The sequence below is a fragment of the Epinephelus lanceolatus genome, chromosome 10, assembly GCF_041903045.1.
Source record: "Epinephelus lanceolatus isolate andai-2023 chromosome 10, ASM4190304v1, whole genome shotgun sequence".
In the NCBI taxonomy this organism is placed as follows: domain Eukaryota; kingdom Metazoa; phylum Chordata; class Actinopteri; order Perciformes; family Serranidae; genus Epinephelus; species Epinephelus lanceolatus.
This window is the reverse complement of record NC_135743.1, coordinates 8,110,046-8,129,624: the sequence shown is the minus strand read 5'-3', so window position 1 is coordinate 8,129,624 and position 19,579 is coordinate 8,110,046. Positions and strand designations below refer to the sequence as shown.

General features: G+C 42.6%; 1 protein-coding gene across 20 annotated transcripts in view; it reads right to left on the bottom strand.

Moving 5' to 3' along the window:
- Positions 1-17,585, bottom strand: part of satb1b (SATB homeobox 1b) — a 68,410-nt gene extending 50,825 nt beyond the window's left edge. For 5 of the 20 annotated variants that reach the window (XM_033640666.2, XM_033640670.2, XM_033640673.2 and 2 more), the window contains exons 1-2: positions 17,151-17,584; positions 3,356-3,594 (exon numbers count right to left, since the gene is read on the bottom strand). In XM_033640666.2, the coding sequence (XP_033496557.1) occupies positions 3,356-3,569 (214 nt within the window). In that variant the 5' untranslated portion in view covers positions 3,570-3,594; positions 17,151-17,584. Of the gene's footprint in view, positions 1-3,355; positions 3,595-4,851; positions 6,030-8,910; positions 8,957-17,150 lie in introns of those variants that run through there. The other 15 variants (XM_033640664.2, XM_033640669.2, XM_033640668.2 and 12 more) reach the window with 7 other exon arrangements.
- Between the last annotated feature and the right edge of the window lie 1,994 nt (positions 17,586-19,579).

The following is a 19,579-nucleotide window of genomic DNA, read 5'->3' as shown; positions in this document are numbered from 1 at the left end:
TTTTTCATCTTTTATGGGGCAATTTCTATCTCAACCCTCACCTCTCTGTCTCAATGCCAAACTCTCACATCAACGTGGGGAATCAAACATTCCTTAAGTGCACAAAAACCTGCACAATTTCAGAGGCTGCTTTTTTTTAATAGAAATACTCTCCTTTGTCATGTAATCTCTATGATCTTCTCCCTGAGTTTTTCAAAGGTGCTTTTTCCATCTGTAATCCCAATTTAAGAGGGTTTTTTTATATCAACTGCTGGAGGATTCCTTCCTGCAGTCTGAGGTTCATCTTCCACGTTTTAAGATGATGACATAATATTACAGAGATGTTGCACTATGGGTTGAGTGAGTTTAATAAGCTAATATATATATATATATATATATATATATATATATATATATATATATATATATATATTTTATAGAAAGAAGTATTTCAGTGTGAGCAAACATGAGGCAGCCACAAAAAACCTTCAACCTGTACGAGTCCTTTGAATCCAATCGCCACAAAAAACTGGACATCGCACGTTTCTTGCAAACCACAGGTATGTTAAATTTGCACACTGTAGTGAACACATCAAAACTTTATGTTTCAACACTGCTGTAGTAAATGTGTGATTAGATCTAAGCACAAAAAAAACTTGGTAAGGAAAAGATTATGCTTTGGGTTAAAATGGCACGTTTGTTGGGCAGAAAAAGCCGCAATGTCTCAGTAAAAAGAAACCACTATTCATGCCACTATGTCTGGGTTAAAAAACAACCGCTTTTGGTCTTGCACAGTGGTGTGTGGCTTGGCAGGCCGTCCCCTCCACCTCAAGATGACAAAGTCAACTCACAAACTACATCACTGAAGAAACACTGATATAAAAATGAGCAAATGTAACCTATTTGTGCTTTGCAGAAACGCACAATGCCAACATTTTCTTCTGGCAACTGGGCTGCTTCTTTTGGCATGATTAACTGTTTATTCACTATCGAGGTTCTGGTATCTCATCGGCCCCTCCTTCTGCCTGCCAACCCAAATCATCTTCCCATGATGCAGTGCTTCAAATCCCGAACCACCTCTGCGCCCTGAGGTTTACTAGTCTGTGTCAACAGTGGCTCTGCTGTTAGGTGGAATGAGCAATCCTTGTCCAAAGACTGCCGAATGTTCAAGAGACCCACTGTGCAAATATCATCCAATATGCCATTTTTTTTTTCTAAAATAACATCCCTGAAATTCAAGGAAGTTTAAGAGCATGGAGACGACTTGGCTTTTTGAAGTCTGTTTTAATGAAAACAGCAGAAGATCAAAATTATGTCAAAGTGTTAATGAAGAGTTTCTATAGCTTACTGTACCATGTAAAACCTACAGTGTTTATGAGGTGCCCTGTTGCTCTATTTTGTCAGTACGTCTCCAGTCTACTATCACCTCAACACACTTCTGTACATTTATTGTCCTTGCCGATTAAAGTGATTCACATTCTAATATTTTCCAATCCCAGGCATTCCAGAAGATGCACGCAGCTCTGGCAAAACAATCAATAAGCCGACAGATGCCAGGGAATGTGCTGAAAGAGCTGCTTTTCTCCTCCCCTGATTTTAATAGATAAAGATCTAACAATAAAGACTGCTGTGTAGGTTCATTTGGGGGATCAATACTGGCTTTGTTTCCAGGGAGCCCAGAGAGGGCTGCGGTAAATATTGTTTCGGGCTCGGACACAATGCCCACTGTGGGCCCTCTGCGAAGCCTCCGCGGCGGACCGCCCGCCTCCCTCAGCCGCTTCACCCTTTGCCCAGGAAGAAACTCAGAGAAAGACAACGAGAGGGAAGGGGGAGAGGAGGGGAGAGTGATGAGGAGGCTTGGAGGAACAAACGTGGTAGGAGGCCAAGAGAAGCAGAGATGATGAAGGTGAAAAATTAGGCTCTCTCAGCTGGAGGGCGACACGTAGATTAAAGGAGCAAATAAGAGAAACGGCCCATCCGAGGACACTCACACAGCCACATTCCAAGAGTTCCTGAGTCCCTCTTGCCCAAAGAGAACCAACCAGCCAAACAAACAAACAGACGAGCCTTAGCTGCCAAGTGCTATTACAACTCCGAACCTGCAGGTTTTAAACCCATTCCCAGCCCACTAAAAAAACAAAAAAAAAACAAAAAAAAAACCCCAACAACAACAAAACATAACCATAAAAAGGTTCATATTTTGGAAAGCTTTGCCCGCCGTGTTTTTCACGAGACGACACCGGTTATATTAAAAAGCTATGTCATAATCTCAAAGTAAAGGCTCCCTTTAAACAAGAATGGCTCTTAAAGGACTGAAACTTTCCCTTAATAAACAAATGTCGGAACAGGAGGGCTGCGGTTGGAGAGGGGAGCGGTGACACAGCGCTATGCAGCACGACACAGGAATAATTCTCACAGTGCTCTTCTATTAGCTATTGTCTGGGCAAATAAGTGGGAGTGTGTGCAGTGTGTGTGTGTGTGTGTGTGTGTGCTGAGATGACTAAAGACGCATTGTAAAAAGGTTTAAGAGTTTTGGAGAGCATGCAGGGGGTGGTGGTGGGTGGAAGGTGGTGTGTGTGGGAGGGGAGCTTTTTAAACTGCATTTAAATAGCGCACCTCTATTTACACGCTTTATTCTTCTGTTACTCGCACACACATGCACATGGAAAGTTAATTTAACTACATTAGTTTCATAATTAGTTTGTACAGTCTGTGCCTTTATTGATTATTTGTCAGTTATTCAATTAAATAAACAATCGTTTAGTCTATGAGATGGCATAAATTAGAGGTACAACTAATATTATTTTCATCTGCTGATTATTTTCTCGATTAATTGATTAATAGTTTATAAAATGTCAGAAAATAGTGAAACATGTTTGTGACAGTTTCCCAAAGCTGGAAGCAATATGTCCAAATTGTTCAAACAGTTCAAACCTCAAATTATTCAGTTTTATGTCACGTAAGACAAAGGAAAGCAGCAACTCTTCACACTTGAGAAGCAAAATCTTTCAGTGTCTGCTTGAAAAATGTTTCGATCAACTGATCAATTCATCAGCTCATCGTTTCAGCTTGATCAGAAATAGTGTGAGGTGCCTCTCTCAGTTTTTCCAGGATCTTCAAATTGACTTTTTATCCAATTAACAATCCGACACCCAAAAATTTACAATCACATGAAATGGAGATAATCAGTAACTCTTCACATTAGTGATGCTGAAAGCAGCAAATAACTGAATGACAAATATTAAATCAAACAAAACTGTCGTGGATTAATTTTCTCTTGATCCACTAAACCATTAATCAACTAATCGTTTCAGTGCTCGCCCAGCCCCCACTTACACACACACACACACACACGCACACACTCTGTCCATCCTACCTCTTTTGTGGCAGGTCTTCAGCAGGTGGCTGGTGGGTTTGTACGGGACCCCGGCTAGTTTGGCCCCGGTGCTGCCCAGCCTGGCCCGGCCCAGGGGGCTGCCGTTCTGCTCCAGACGGGGCAGCTTGGCCGGCGGGGCCTTGGTCTCTGCCATGCTGTTGACCAGGTCAGAGTTCTCCTTGCCCAAACACGCCTCGCTGAGATGGTCCATCATTCTCAGCACCTCTGCTCACTATCACCTGGGGAGACACACGCACGCACACACAGAATGATTCAGCTGTCAGCGGAGATATGTGCATGGCATAAAAGAAGCAGCTGAAATGTGACACGAGGGGAGCGAGGAACACAAAATCTTTTGTGTTGATATCACTGACGTGAAGATGAGACGGGACATTTTTATAGAGCAAAAAAAATGTTCTTTAAGTAATTGAAACCTCTGAGAACAGACCCATTACGGCAATAACTGTCAATTCGCTTCAGTTGTGATGACTGGGGCCACGGTGACGTTTTCGTGCTGCTGTAATGTTCCCATTTTTCAACACATGTATTATGTATGGGTGTCCCACTAGAGATTCCCATGCGAGAGGGGGCAAACAAGCCCGGTTTTAGTGCAAACACATTAATTTGCTGGGAGATTCCACTTGAATGAGTACAGTGCAGTTCAAGGAACAAGGTTCTGCTGCGGCGTACGCAGAGAGGGAAAACTAACGTAATTCGGTTTCTGAGTCACTTGGTGTGGCTTCACATTCATGACGCAGCTTGGAGGGGAAGAGAGGCGAAAGGCCGCAACGTCATTTTGCTGTGACAGACACACACACACACACACACATTTACACGACTTTACAGGTGTGAACTTTATTTTTAGATTTTGCAAGCGCAGAGGTGTATTCATGGAAAGCAATAAGTTTACGACTTCGGAATGGGGGAAGAGCCAGCGTCTGGAAACTTGAAAACAGACAGTTGCTGACTCATGAGGACAATCATCAAAAGTTGAAGACGAGGGAGATACAGAGAGGAAGGAGAGATGGAGGAGCTTCAACCACAGGTGCTTTAGTGCAGAGACAAAGCTATTGATTGAGGCTGGAGCTGACAATTCACACAAACTTTAACATGTGATCAGTGTGAATAAAAAACGTGTCCATGTATTAAACTGCAACGCAAAAGTAATTGAGTGTGATTATGCATGCAGGTTGATGAACATGAACTGGAATGCTGTTGTCGAAGAGCGAAAAGGGCAAAATCATCCACCCCCACGCTAAAGATCATGAACTCCCCCATTCATAACATGCAATGAGGCAACTAATTCCCCATAAATAAGGGGCCAAAGCAATCCAGACCCGGATACAGTCCGGATCCAGGTCAGGATTTTTAAATGACCTTAAAACACACACACAGAAAAAACACAGGAGCAGTAGTTTAAATGGACACATTACCCCTTAAAGGAGGGAGTTAAGGAGGAGAGGACAAGTTGAAAGTGACAAATCTTCCACACCAACCTGAACCGCAGCACTTGAGCACTGAGGAGCATACAACACCGCCTGGAAAACACGTCTTCTTCAAGTTTGGCCAGGGTAGAAAAGAAAAAACAAAAGACACCCAAAACAACTCCTGCTTCCCGGGGGTTGTTATCTCTCTCTGGCTTTACGTGTGCATGACAGCAACAGAAATAAAAAAAAAATTAGTGTGTAAAAAGCCGCTTTCTCCGGCTCTTCTTGGCGGAGGACTGGCAGGCGGTGCGAAAAAACAACAACCCGGGTCTGCGCGAGAGACGACGAGGTCGAGATGGACCGTGATAGGCGAACATTGGTAAGCGGTGTGTGCGTGTGTGTGTGGTGTATATGTGTGTGTGTGCGCGTTTGGTGTCCGTTAGCTTATTCCGTCCAAGTGGAGGGAGAAAACGGCAACCGAAACCGTTACAGCCGGCGACATTTAGCCACAAAGTGAGCGGTTAGCCGCGTCCATCGGTTACAAGTGAAGGCGACTTCTGCTTTAGTTCGCACCACAACATCCAAATGTATCGGCGGGCGGGCAGCCGAACAGTACAGTTAGCAGGCGAACAGTGGAAAGCAAAGCACCTCGGACACAGTTGTAATGATGATAACCGCCGCCGAGACCTAATAAACCCTCGTTGTGTATGTTCACGAACAGAGAGGGACTGGTAACCTACACAAAAATAGCTGAACGTCGGCTGAGCTGGGTTGGTTTCACCGGCTGACTGAGACAGAGCAAAATAATAATAACCGACAGTGTGATCTTGCTATCGCGTTGGAGGCGATGTGGAGACGATATGCGGACAGTCGGAACAGGTTCGCCAAATAAAACAAGCAGAGAGGGGGGTCAAAAAGTGCCGTTTACTTTCCGATGTCGAGCATAAATAAGGCTTGCTGTGGATGCATAAGAGAGCTTCCTGCGATAGTAATAGTAGGAGGTGTCCTGTTGGTTGGGGATTGGCGTCCGGACGGAGCTCCTCTTTCTTTCTATCTCCCTCTCTGTCTCTCCCCCTCTCACTCCGTCTCTCCCTCTCTGTCCCCATTAAATTATTAGTTGTATTGACTCATCACTCCCCCCTCTCCTCTCCTCTCCTCGCTGCTGGTGCTGCCGCTGCTTGTGCTTTCCCTTTCTCCTCCTCATTTCAAATGGCGTGGCAGAGGGGGTAAAAAAAATGTAGGAAAAAAAAAATAGAAGATAGGAGGGGGATGTATGTGTGTGTGTGTGTGTGTGTGTGTGAGTGTGTGTGGGGTGGAGAGTGTGTGTGAGGAGGAGAGAAATAATCCCCTTTATTGTTATAATAATGGTGACAGAAAAAACACATGATTCCTGCGCATCTCAGGCCGAAAAGTCCTGGTGGAGACGGATAAAAGTGGAGAAAGTGGACACACATAAACACACGTGCATGCACACACACGCACATACACACACACACACACACACACACACACACACACACACACACACACAGCGAGGAGGAACGGTGGTGCGATTTCCGGCTGTGCGCGCAGGAATTTTTAATCAGCTTGATTAGAGTGAGGCGGTCCTGCATTTATTACCGGGTAACACACAGATGCTCGCTCGCGCGCACACGCACACACGCCTTGAATGTTTTTTTTCTTTTACTTTTAACCAATAAATAGTTTTTATTTCATGTAATATTCTAATGCAAGTAATGTGGTCGGAAATAGCAAAGTGTAAGATGAACTATTTGACCTCCAGTCAATTCTGACTGCACTTGAATGCACCTCACTGTATCCCCCCCAACACTAAACCTGCTGTAACTTAAATAATCTCTTTAAAAAAATAGTTTTTTTTATTGTGCATGTGCAATAAGAACACATCTTAAGTGTTTTACATCTTTAAACTACTAAGAATTTCATCAAGACTTCCTTCTTATCATATAAACTATGAACTGATATCAGAAATCACAAAGCAAAAGCCTAAAAAGTAGGTTATTAAAATGGCAAACTATATAACACCACTCCTAGACAAGGCCTACAGCACAAAAACTAAATATCTCCATGTTTAAGTAGGTATTAATTTACAACTCGGACGCTTAAAAGACCAAATCATGTCAATAATTCACACAAATAAATATGTACGACAGCCTTAAAAAGTATAAAGGCTACATCTGCGGTGCATTCACTGTCAAATTGTGAGGATTACCCAGACTTATATTTAGTTATTGCATTGTAGATACTGTAAAATACATATATTCTGATATAGTGGATGATTAAAAGACCAAATCATGGCAATAAATCACACAAATAAATATTTACGACAGCCTTAGAAAGTAGAAAGGCTACATCTGCGGTGCATTCACTGTCAAACTGGAAGGATTACTCATACTGATATTTTGTTATTGCATTGTAAATATGGTAAAATACACATATTCTGATACAATCATAAAACAAAGAAAAAATAAAGTATATTCTTCCCTTTATTGTCATATCATTTAGGTCTGTTTGCCAGCACTTTAGAGTTTGCAAAAAATATTTTACCACCTAAAAAAAGTGAATTTCGGTGGGATGTCTTAACACCACATGTATGTGTACTGTTCAGCAGACGTTTCCCATCTCAACATTTAGCTTTTGTTATCATCTATTTTCTCACAAACTTTACCTCCATAAGCGGTCATGCTGTATTATGTCAAACTGGATTACACCAAAATATTAGACAAGCTAATCTCTGTTGATATTGTCAACAAAACCCTGAACTGTCAAAGTGGAGGAAGAACTGCATCGAGGTAAGAAAGGAAAAGGGGGAACGTGCGAGGCTGGAGAGCGACACAATCTCCGCAAACAATAGCAAGCTGGAAGGTTTTTCTCGAGTTGATGTGCGAGCTATTGTCATTATTTTGTAATTATTTCATGAACCTTTCCCTGCTGGCGGGCTTTGTTGCTCCGGAGCGAACTGCAGAAATATCAGACAAGGTAATCTCTGTTGATATTGTCAATAAAGGCCTGATATGGCATTTGTACCTAACCTTAAGGTGGCCTAATAATAACGGTTTCACTCTGACTTTATGAGCAAAGGCCAGACTAATATCTTGTGGACACACACACACACTCACACGCAGGTGACAGTAAATGCACCGATGCTTTCTGCTAGTTTGAGGTGGAGATATATTTCCATCTTTAGCTTCTATGAAGAGCCAGAGAGGTGAGTATGTGAGGTAAAGTTCATTGTCAAGACCACAGGGGAAATGCTTTTTTACACACACATGAAATATGCTGATGTATAAATAATATGTGGGGTGAACGCAAAAGAAATTCTCATTAATTCATGACTGTTGTGCCACAGATTGAACATCAAGCTTTTGTTTTCTGCAACGGAGCAAGGCTGGGCGATGTGATCCGTCTCATCTGGCCAGTATCCACATCAAAGAAAAATGCATGTCTGTCCAGGTTGTGTAAGAACAAAAACAGGAAACCAACAGAAAACAGGAAGTGCGTACACCTATCTCGGCAACAAAGCCAGAGGTTGTGAGCCGACCGTGGAGGTCAGGTGCATGTGAAATGCTACACAACACAACGTGCTTGCTAATAAATCTTTGCAGGGCTCATAAACTCACTCTGTGTGAGAGCATAAATACAGTGATGGTACATCATCTCACACAAAGCTGTTGTTTCAAAACAATGCAACAGCACAGACGTGAGCTTCTCAGCTTAGCTCGACAGTAACCACCGTCAGGTGACGACGACAGTTGGAAAAACTCTGCGGGACAACTGTGAAGAAAATCATTCAGATTTACGCACGGTGTTTACAGCTCAGTTTTAGGGGAAAACATACTGGAGTCCTCCAGCAGAAGGCTGAAACTAGTACACATCAAATGAGCCAATCACGGAAGAAGTGATGGTGTGTTGTATCGCTACACAGTAGAAACAGTACACATCTAACTCATCGCCTTACTGTGAGACCAAATCATTGTTCCACCCACCCATGTGAGGTCAAAAGTTTGCTCATTTCAAAATACATTTGTGTCCAAAAAGAGCTGCATTACGAATTCACAGCAGAAGGCCAGCGGAGAAGCTTTTAACGGAAAAATACCATGTGAAACTCACCTTTCGGACCTGAGATGGAACAATGTCTTGCAATATTGACACCTAGTTAGCACGAGGTGTAAGTTTTGAGGGGGCGGCTGCACTTAAAAGGGTCCCATATCTGTGGTTTTTTTAACAGGAAATAGAAGAGTTGTTGAAACTGCTCGCACAAGACCCTGACATGTTTGAATCCACGAGCAGAGCCTGCTGCACAGATTCAGTGATCAATTCTTATCTTAACCATTCTCGGGGTTTCAGTGAGCTGCCAACACTGTGTACTAAACACAGCTGCGGTGTGCAGTGTGGTTAAATGGCTCTGCTATGTGTCTGAATAAAGGACCCAAACTGTGGAGTAATTACTATATTTTCAGAGATTCACTCCAACGTGAGATATTATTCAGCTGCTGAAAAATGTGAAGATTTCCACGAAGTCAGTGAAGACATGAAAGTAAAAATTCACAAATGAATCATGCTGAAGTTACTGTCTATCTTAAGCTCTTTGCTACAAAACAGGTGCATTAAAGAGGATGACGTCCTGCAGCCACGTTTTTTATCGTGTTTTATTTAGAAATAATGAATATCATGTAATATTTTGTTTGTGCAGCATTTTAGATTGTACCTGCTGTTCTGGTTCATTGGTGTCACTGTGATATGTCGTAACATGAATTGCACAGACAGGCTGCTGCCCCCTCCCCAACACACACACACACACACATACACACACATCCAGACCTTCTCCTCAGCAGATCATTTTGCATCACCTAGATTTGCACGGCATTGCTGCACAACATTCTGCATGTTGACATGTTTTCCGCGTTGACATGTTTTACATGATGTTCACTGCAGCTCCCGTTTCTCTTTGGTGTGTGTTTTTTTTTCCTCTTTTTTTTTTGTTGTTGTTGTTTTTTTTTTTTTTCCTTGGCCGCAGTTAGCAGCGTTCGGAAAATAGGAGCGACGGTGAAAGCAAGCCATTGTCGGCAAATGCTCTTTTCTATCTGGCATGACGCAAGCAGCCGCAGTCATTTCCACTGTGATTGTCGGGCACCATCAGAGAGCATCGATAACCCCTGCCAGGCCTTGGCACCGCCAACAGGTGCCGGCACTGCCAGCTAGGTTGGCACCGACGTGGCTGTGAAAACCCTCTGACATCCAGAAGGGCACAGATTTGCACTGAATGCACCACTGAATCAACACTGCTGATTATCAATTAACATATACCGTTTTGTATCACACAGAAAAGAGGGGAAAAATGGGTTTTGAAACACAGAAAGCCTGTTTAAAAATACTAGCCGTGTGCTGTTATAATCACGTGCTGAATGCAGATTTAGCTCTGTTCAAGGTGGGTTTTCACAAGCCTGTGCGCCTTTGTGTCGGGGAGATACAGTACGTAATTGTTCAGGCAAGATTTTGTTGGCTACGTTTGTACAGAAAACATGAAAAATGACATGAGAAACATGACAGACTGGATGCTAAATTGCAACATATCTAAATGTCAGGAGTCATAGCATTACACTGCAGATCCATTTCACCTTCTCTGTGTGTATTACCACAGGTACTGCATGTTTTCACCATAACACACTTATCATAACCATCACATCTGGCCTGCTGCTTTTTAAACCACATGTTTATGTCTCAGGAGGAATTAAATATTATGCCTGTTTCTTTAAAAGGACGCCGACAGTCAACACACAAAGGGGGCAAATAAGAAAATGTATCTCTGTTGGCTCAACATTGAAAAGCGTCTTTATTTAGTGTGTCAGGCGAAGCCAGCGCCATCACGTACAGTACGTAGGTGTTGTGATGTCTTCATGCTCACCACTTGTGATGCTTCTAATGGGCATTAATACGATTATTTGGATCACTAATACAAATTAGTCTGCGCATCCAGTCTGAGCGAACAGCATGGGGGTAAGTGCTGTCACTGGTCTGACTTTGAGCTCTTTCTGCAAGTGTCTCCCACAATAAAAAACACACACATAAACATAATAGTATTATTAGAGGCTGCAAAGGATTTAATAATCTGTCTGGGAACGTGTCAAAACACGCCTGCATCAGTGTGGGTGCGCAGATGAACCTCAGCGAGACAGAAGATGACACATACAATGGGAAAAAAAAAAAGGAAAATGAGGGTGGTGTACAGTAGATGCCGTGCAACCAATAAGCGGTTTAAAGAGTAGTAAAAGTGACGAAAAATTAAATCAATCTGTTGTCTAAACAAAAGCGCTGATAGTGCTTTAGGTTCTAACAATTACCAATTTCATTTTTCATCATGACTGAACTGACACAAAAGGAAGTTTTGAGTTTTGGAACAAAGAAATTGTTCAGTGCCGTTGGCATTTGTAGGTCATTATGTGGTGAAATGAGCTTAAAAAATGTGCCACAGACTCCAAACTAAACCAACACACGTGCTTCTAACATAAATTGTTTTTTTTTTTTTACAAAAGAATAACAATATGGACAGATCTGATATCTGACAGCTACTTACAAGCATAATGTGTCATCAGTGTCTTCTCAGAAACACAGTTGTTTGTGACACTTTTCTTCTAAACATCTGATCTCTCTGCACAACTGTTGCACAAAAACAGCCTACAGTAGGTTCGCTTCTAAATAGGGTTCAGGGTTGAGGCGGTTTATTAATGTTCCCTCGTAAGACATCTGAGGACCATGAAAAATTGCTTAATCAGTTGTTACGAGGTAAGCACAGATAGACTAAATATTCCATAATGAACATATCCTCCAAATCAAATTAGTTTCGTGTTTTCCATTAGCCTCTCATACAGCCAGTGTGGCTTTCAATTACTAGTGAAATAAGGTGATTTCTGCATTTCTCATATGTCCGCGCTCCGGTGTGGGAGGAGGGAGAAAAGAGAGAAAGAAAGAACAAGGGGGATGTAATGAACTGAGAGTCGACTCCTAAGTGCTTAATTGTTTTATAATCACATGAAGTAGACAGAAATAGAAGCGGAGCAAGTGGTCTCCAGCTCAGGTCTGCTGACAGGAAGGCCTAACGCCAGTTGGCCTCGATGGGTCTCTGCGCCGCCCGCCGTGGAAGGTGAACATCAGGATGTTTTTTTTTGTCCCCTCACTGATGTATAAAAGACAACCGCCGCCCTTGTTCTCACATCGTCACTCTCCGCTCTCGACACCCACCCTTACGATGTGTGGTGTGCACTGTACACAATGCAACTCCCACGCAGATGCACGCCACACAGACACATGTACATCCGCTCGGAGCCGGTGAGTAAGCGCCGGCGTTGTGTCGAACAAGGCCCTCAGGGTCCGGACCTCAGCCTGAACCATGAACCTGCAGCCGGCTGCGGTGTCATCAGCTCAGCATTGACTGTAATTAACAGCGAGCCAGGTCACTTCAGGCCTGTGTCAGTCTTTCTCTAAAGAATCTATATTAGAGATTCAAAACTGCACGCCTCGCCAAGAGGACCCTTCGCCACCTTGTTTATCACCCCCTCCCTTTCTTGCTCTCTTTATCAAATTACAAAACCAATCAGTCACAGAACAATCAACAGGCAACAGAGGCAGGGCCGGTTTTAAATAAATGACTTTTCTGTCACTGCTTGCTGGACTCTGGTCATCACATGACCGAATAATTAAAACTCTAATTTCTGCCTCGTGGATCGCAACAAATAAACAACTGACAGAGATGTAAAAACAGGAGTGTTTGTGTGTGTGAGAAGGAGATACTGAAGATGGATTTGTGGTACTGAGAGAGGACAGACTGAAGAGATGATAAAGGTTGCTACATCCTGCTGGGTTTTTCCTGAGCTGGGGGGGAGAGGCGGTGAAGGGCACAGCACCGCGGCCTTGTGGGGAGTTCTTGGGAGTGTTAAAAGAAATGAAGGCAGGTGACGGGATGGTGTTACTCGCCTCAGTGTGCGAGAAGTGGTGCTACGCTGAGATGAAAGGAGTGATGGGATGTGAGCATGTGGGGAGAGCGGTTCGTAATATCGAGGCTTAGGCAGAAGTACTGAAGAAGAGGTGCAGACTTAAGGATGTGGCTCTTTATCTACATATTTTTCTTTGCATATTTAATCCCTTGTCAAAGGATGCATCATCCATCCTGTGACGAACAAAACAGTTGATAAGGCAAGGGTGTGTGTGTGTGTGTGTGTGTGTGTGTGTGTGTGTGAGACACAGACAGAATACAGTATCTGTTGAAATTGTTTCATTGGAGTATGTGGGTGGGTATTAACAACCTGATCTTAGCGGGATGCGCTTTCCTCTAAATCGCTCTCTTTTTTTTTTCTCCGAACAAAGGATTCAGAAAAACCTACACAGATTGGATAAAGACAAGCATCGGAATAAAAGACAATGAGTTTTTTTTTTCCTCTCAGGAAAAAAAAACCCACAAACATACGATGAGACCTGTAATAATGTGATTTGAATCGTGCAAACTTAGACGTATATGCTTGCTTAAATTATATTTGCCATGGTAGCATGAAGCACGCTAAATAACAAGGAGAACAACAACAACAAAAAAATCTAACATAAGGAGGGATGTCATTTTGTAAAAGCGTGACAAAACCGACATGACGGACTTTGGGTTTTTTTATCTCCCGGGGAGGACACGCCAACCCATTCGACGAACGGGGCTGATTGTCAGGACCCAAAAACAATGTGACGCTTTTATCACTAAGCCAAGGAATCTGGATCAACAGTATGCAAAGCATATGCCAGAATAAATGCAGTCAAACATGCTGGGACAACATAACCCCCCTGCTCCCCCCTTCCTCTTTTTCAATTTTATAAAGAACTTTCCACATAATGACAAAATGAGCTGTAACTCCCAAATCACACACTAAGCACTCATCCAGGGTGGTATGTCTGTAGCTGTCGGAGGGGGGGCTTTCTTACATTTTTGGAGCCCTGGAATGCAGCAGTCCCTATTAACACACCAACCTTTTTCTTTTGCTAAACTAGCCCCAACATGTCACCAAAAAAAAAAAAAAAAAAAAAGCTGGGAATCATTGTTATCTTTCTCCTCTATTAGCAATCATAACAGAGCTATTTCATACAGAGGAGGGATGGGTGGCGTGTGGAGGGGTGGAATCCCCAAAGAGCCACACATTAAAAAACGAGACAGGCCTCTTATTTACTGGCGACAGTCTAATAAATACATTTGCTGGCAGCTAAACAGGTATTTACTCTGCTCCCTACCACAGGTATAATTTCACTGTTTGCTGAGCTGTTATTTTGCTACAGAGATAATTATCGAGGTGGTAAAGAAAGACGATTAATGGTTTTAGCCGAGATATCAGTCTCAGCAAAGTGAGGCACAGCCCAGCTCTAAACTCCCAGCAAACACCTAACAGTGTGGGGGTTTTAATAATCTGCATCTTTTTGCTGCGGGAATTCAAAGAAACAACACAAAGACGATGTTACAAACATACAGACGTGTCTTTTTCAGCGTGGCGACACTTTCCCTGGACGTTTCTACTTCCCTGTAAGCAGCAAAACTGATGATTCAGAGCGTAATTCTGTTTTAAATCGAAGTGATGAAGCATTCTTAGCATCATCTCAGAGCAGACCGTGCAGCAAGCACAACAAGAGACATCACAACTCTCCAGCGTACAGACTAATTGGTCTCTCAGGGTCACAGGGCGAACTTTGTCATCTCTCGCTCTCATCTGACAACCTGCTCCTCAGCGTCCGTTAACCTGACACTGAGTGAGAGCTCGGCGACATGCAGCCGCTGTGTTGTACTTATCTGGTAGACACTGGAGGGGTACAAGGTTTAACTGGTGACAAACAGAGCTCGCCACCACCGACCTGACAACCTGACGTGACAATAAAAGAAGGTGCAAAAATGTCAGTGGGATTTAAAAGGCAAAGAGATCCCTTACTGGTTGTGAACCTTACAAGCTGATTTCCTGCCCTTACACTACTACAGTACAGTAAATGCAGCGTGCACTAGTTTCGATTAGTTGTAATGAAAACAAAACTCAGCTCTGAGGGGGGGAAAAAAATGTGAGTGTAACACCCTGTAAGTTAGAAGAAGAAAGGTAAAAAGGTGGAAACGCTTAGGTGTTTTCCGAGATCTCTCCCTAATTGTAAATCACAGCGGGGTTATTGTAAGAGCTGCAAACGCCACAGAACACATTCAAAGGAATTAATTACACACTAATAAGCTACGACAGATGTTTAGGCTTTACTGCTGGATGTGTGTGACCTGGCAGTCGTATGCAGCGCTGCCGCCATCCTCGCACTCTGATTCTTATCATTCCTGCCAAACAAGTTTATGTGGAGACATTTTTGCCAAACAGACAGACACACTGCTGTGGGTATGTAATTGAGATTTTTTTTTTTTTTGTGCCTGTGTGTGTATGTGTGCCACTTTTAACAACCGCAAACTGATAAAAAAGGTGATTCTAATGAAGACTCAGAGGCGAGGAGTAAAACCGAGAAGTTTTGATTCAACGTTCGCAGGCTGCAGTTGAGGCTTTCGTCTTGTCTGAGGACTTTTTACAAGAAGTGATACATGGCAGCCTGAGACAGGAAAAGGGCTGTGTGTCATTGCTGTCGAAGGCACTGACCAGATAAGCCACAGCACCTTGAACTGCCACAGATCTGCAGAGATAAAAGGAGAGAACTCACCGGTGTTGTGCCATAACCTGTTTTTTTTCCCCATGCAGAGATGCCACGCTTGACCTGGTGATCGCATGTGAACGAACAAACCCAACAACAACAGCAAGACAATAAACAAGCGGTGACACTCGAGGCAGAAGGTTATTTCTGAATGGCTGCCCTTTCTTTACCTGATCAAGTTTCTGATTAAATGCAAACTTCTTATTGTGGATTTCTCTGCACTTTATGATCATACCCACAGTGCAATGTGGCTACATGAACAAATACAATCTTTATGACAGATCATACCAACAATACAAACTCTAGCCTGTGTTGGGTGGGTGTGTTTGTGCTGATATCTGCATATGAATAATGTGAGTGAAAGCCACTGGCCATGCTGGTGTGTGAAATGTCAGCTATTTTCTAAAGGAGCAGCAGAGAGTAAAACCTTTAAAAACCTGTAAACCACAGAACATCAGTGCCCACGCACTTTTAAGATGGCAACACATCTTCTCATAACTGCTCTGTATCTCGCTCTCAAACACACACACACACACACACACACACACACACATGCACAAACACCCAGGTCTGGTTGTACCTGAAATTACTTTATCAGCACTGTGACAAAAAGCCACAAGGCAGACCAAGCAGCATTACTACACCATCTCTGTATCATCACATCTATCTGACTGCCGCACACCAAGTCATGCAGAAAAAAAGCAATAAATTCATTAACTGTTTGTTTCCCTCTAAGGTTGTTTTTTTTTCCTTGTTGGGCTCAGGTAGTGCAGTGTGTTTTCGAGAGTTACACAAAGTGCCTCATGCTACAGCAATAAAAGTGTTGAAGCAAGTTGACACGTAATTAAATAGTAAGTATATGGAGAGAATAAATGAAGTGGCTCTAATGGCCTAATAAAAAGTAGTAAAAGTAGATGGGCAGTTGGGCTGCAATAGCTTCAGCATTTCTAATAGACATGTCAGCGCTTTGGTAACAACACACACTTCATTATGGTGAGTGAAAAAAAGAAGGTAAATTATAAACCAAGTCCTGACAAACAAGATGAATAAAATACAAATAAAAAATAAAGTTTAAGTTCTATAATTGGAGGAAGGAATAACAACTCCACGCAACTTTATTTACCACAAAAGATTCCTAAAATCATCAGGTCAGGAACAGCGATGGATGGCAGCATCACTTCTTGCTCCTGTGCTGCGCGCTGAATAAGTTGTTAAATGAATTAGAAGAGATGGATGTACTTAACCCCGCGAATATCACGAGTGCTTTGCTTATTCGTGCAGAAATGACACAGGCCTGTTTCTGCACATTTAAAATTAGATGGCCCAAAAAAAAGTTCTAAACGCGTGCATTTATATTTACCATTAAGCATGACATGCTGTATTTTTCTTCTTCTTTATGAAATATTAAATCCAAGCAGTCACTGTTGGTCTGTGTGGGTTTTAAGTGATTTGGAAGATAGGTCCTGTAAATAGCTTTTAATTCATTTAGAACCGAGTCATTTATCCTTCTAGTTCCGAGGAGATGCACCTTATTTTTACGAGTCATGCAATAAAATGAATGTGGTTTAAATTATGTGCAGAGACACCATAAAGATGCAGGTGAAAGAATGACAGCAGAGTCAGATCAATGAGGATAAGCGGTGCGCACAGTGGGACCATACCTTTAAAGTCAGCAGTCGCCCGACCTCTTGTTTTCCATCAAAAGTTGAGCAACCTCTTGTCACTGCTCCACGGTGAGAGATCCAAAAATACGCAACTGCTGTATGGGAGGAAAAAACTGCTTTTTAAAAAAAGTCAAAAGTCCTCTGGATGAAGAGGGGGAGGGCGGGAGGGGTCGTCTTGTAGAAACCGCGCTGGCGGAGGTTGAAGTTGGGGGAGCGCACACGGCGGATGGAGCGCAGAAATGTGAGCAACCGTGCGCTGCGGGCAGCGGAGGTGAAGTAGAGGAGAGGAGAGTAGCGGCATGTGAGGAGGGTTGCTTTGAGAGGGTGGCAGGTAAACGAACCGCCCCTCCCCGTTTCTGATGCTCAAATCGATGATTTGCCAGCTGTGGCGCAGCTTGTCTCATTGCCCCACTTTGGTTTTTACAGCCGCTCCTCTCCGACGCGCTGCTCTCCGGGGACACAGAGAGAGAAAGAGACAGAGAGAGAGAGAGAGAGAGAGAGAGAGAGAGGAAGAAAGAGAGAGAGAGAAGTCAGTGCCAGGAGAGCTCTCACACTCATTCATTTTCATATTTACACGCCACATGTTTGCATGTCAAGAAGAAGAAGTAGAAGGGGGGAAAAAGTCTGGTAAATAGTCGATTGCGCGCAGCGGCGTGCGTTTTGCTCCGTATAGAGTCAGAGCCTGTTGTTTTAACAGCGGAGGGCAACCTGCCAGCTTTGCTCCCCGCACACCTGAGCGGAATATGAAACTATACAGCCCCGGTATAGTCTATAGTCTCCAACAGACATAAATAGTTGTTTATTAAAATGAGATGGTTTGTTTGAAGTGCGCAAGAAACACTAAAAAAAGTTTTCAAGAATAATTAAGTTTGAACAATGCTTGTTGAGAGAGAGGGACTAATACTGCAGTCTGTTCCCTTGCTGTGTTTGCCGACAGCTATTTTTTCCATTAATTTCTCCAATTTAAACAAGGCTTTTAGTGGGAAATAATTATTATTCTGACTTTCCGGCAGTGAACATTTTTAATGCATCATTATTGAACCAGACTCGCTTTTATTTTTATCAATGCGAGCTGTTGCTTTTTTTTCCTGGTGCAACTTAGTTTAACTCCGGCCATCACACACACACACACAAACATACAGCATCTCCATCACATTTAAGAATCCTACCGCGGGCCTATAAAATAAAAATAAAAATCTACGCTTAAGGAATGCAAATTTGTTAAATTTTACGTGGAGAGCAGAATAATTTGATTTTTTTCCTCTTTTCTTGGACATCTTTAAGAACACAGCCTGCAGCAGAATCAGCCGAGGCACAGAGGACAGTGACAGATAACGGGAGGAAAAAAAGCTTTTATTTTCGCCCTCACAGTGTCTAAATGCATTTGTGGTATTTCCATTGATTTTCAGCTGTAACTGTATTGACTGCTGTGTGAAAATACAGAATATATGTCGCATTTTTTTCTTGCCAAAGTCTGAAATTAGAAGGGAAAAAATCTAAAGTTGCAGAGAGTGGTAAATTAAATTAAATAGTCTTTAATGAAGAACATGCAACAGTAAACTCCATGGTGATCCCTGCCATCACACCTCAATATGTTACACATTAATGTCTCATATAATAGGTTTTCAAATCAGAAAAACAACGTATGCATGAATGAACATTTCTCCTTCACCTATTCTGTTTGATTTTATCATGTGTGTGTGAGCAGCTCCTGCACATATGAGCCTGTAATGTGTGTGTGCATTATATATTGTAGTTTGACTGCACATTTTTATTTGTGTCATGTCTGTTTTTTCCCCTTGTGTGCGCCCTTGCACACATTTACACTCATATGTTATGCATTTGTTTGTGTGGGTGCATGCATGTGTGTGTGTGTGTGTGTGTGTGTGTGAGTGTGAAAATGATTGACAGTTTGCATCTGCACACAGGCTAACTGCTCTGCACTAGCAGGTGTGCAGGAGCCCACAGGTAATGCAGCTGTTTACTTACAACGCGAGTGTGTTTCTCTTACCAGGTTTAGCATAAATAACACACTGATCCATTTACATTTACACTTAATTTACACATCCCATTGAAAATAGAATCAGCAATCAACACAAGAAAACAGAAAATGAGAGCAGAAGAACAGGTTGATAAGAAAAGTCTGAAAAAAAAAGAAATCCAGGAAATATTTCTGATTGTCCACAGTGAGTTTTTTTTCTCAGAGAGGATCCAGCAGGACCAGTGCCCTTATCGTAAGCTGATATGTACAAATACTTCTCAGAAAAGTTCATTTGTTGTGGTTTGGGGACTCCACAAAAGTTTCATTATGAAACATCTAAGATCTGCATTTAAAAAAAAAAAAAGAGTGAGAAAAAAAATCACACACCCTCACACACACACGCGCACACACAAAATCTCTGCATATGATTCACACCAGCTCTCTC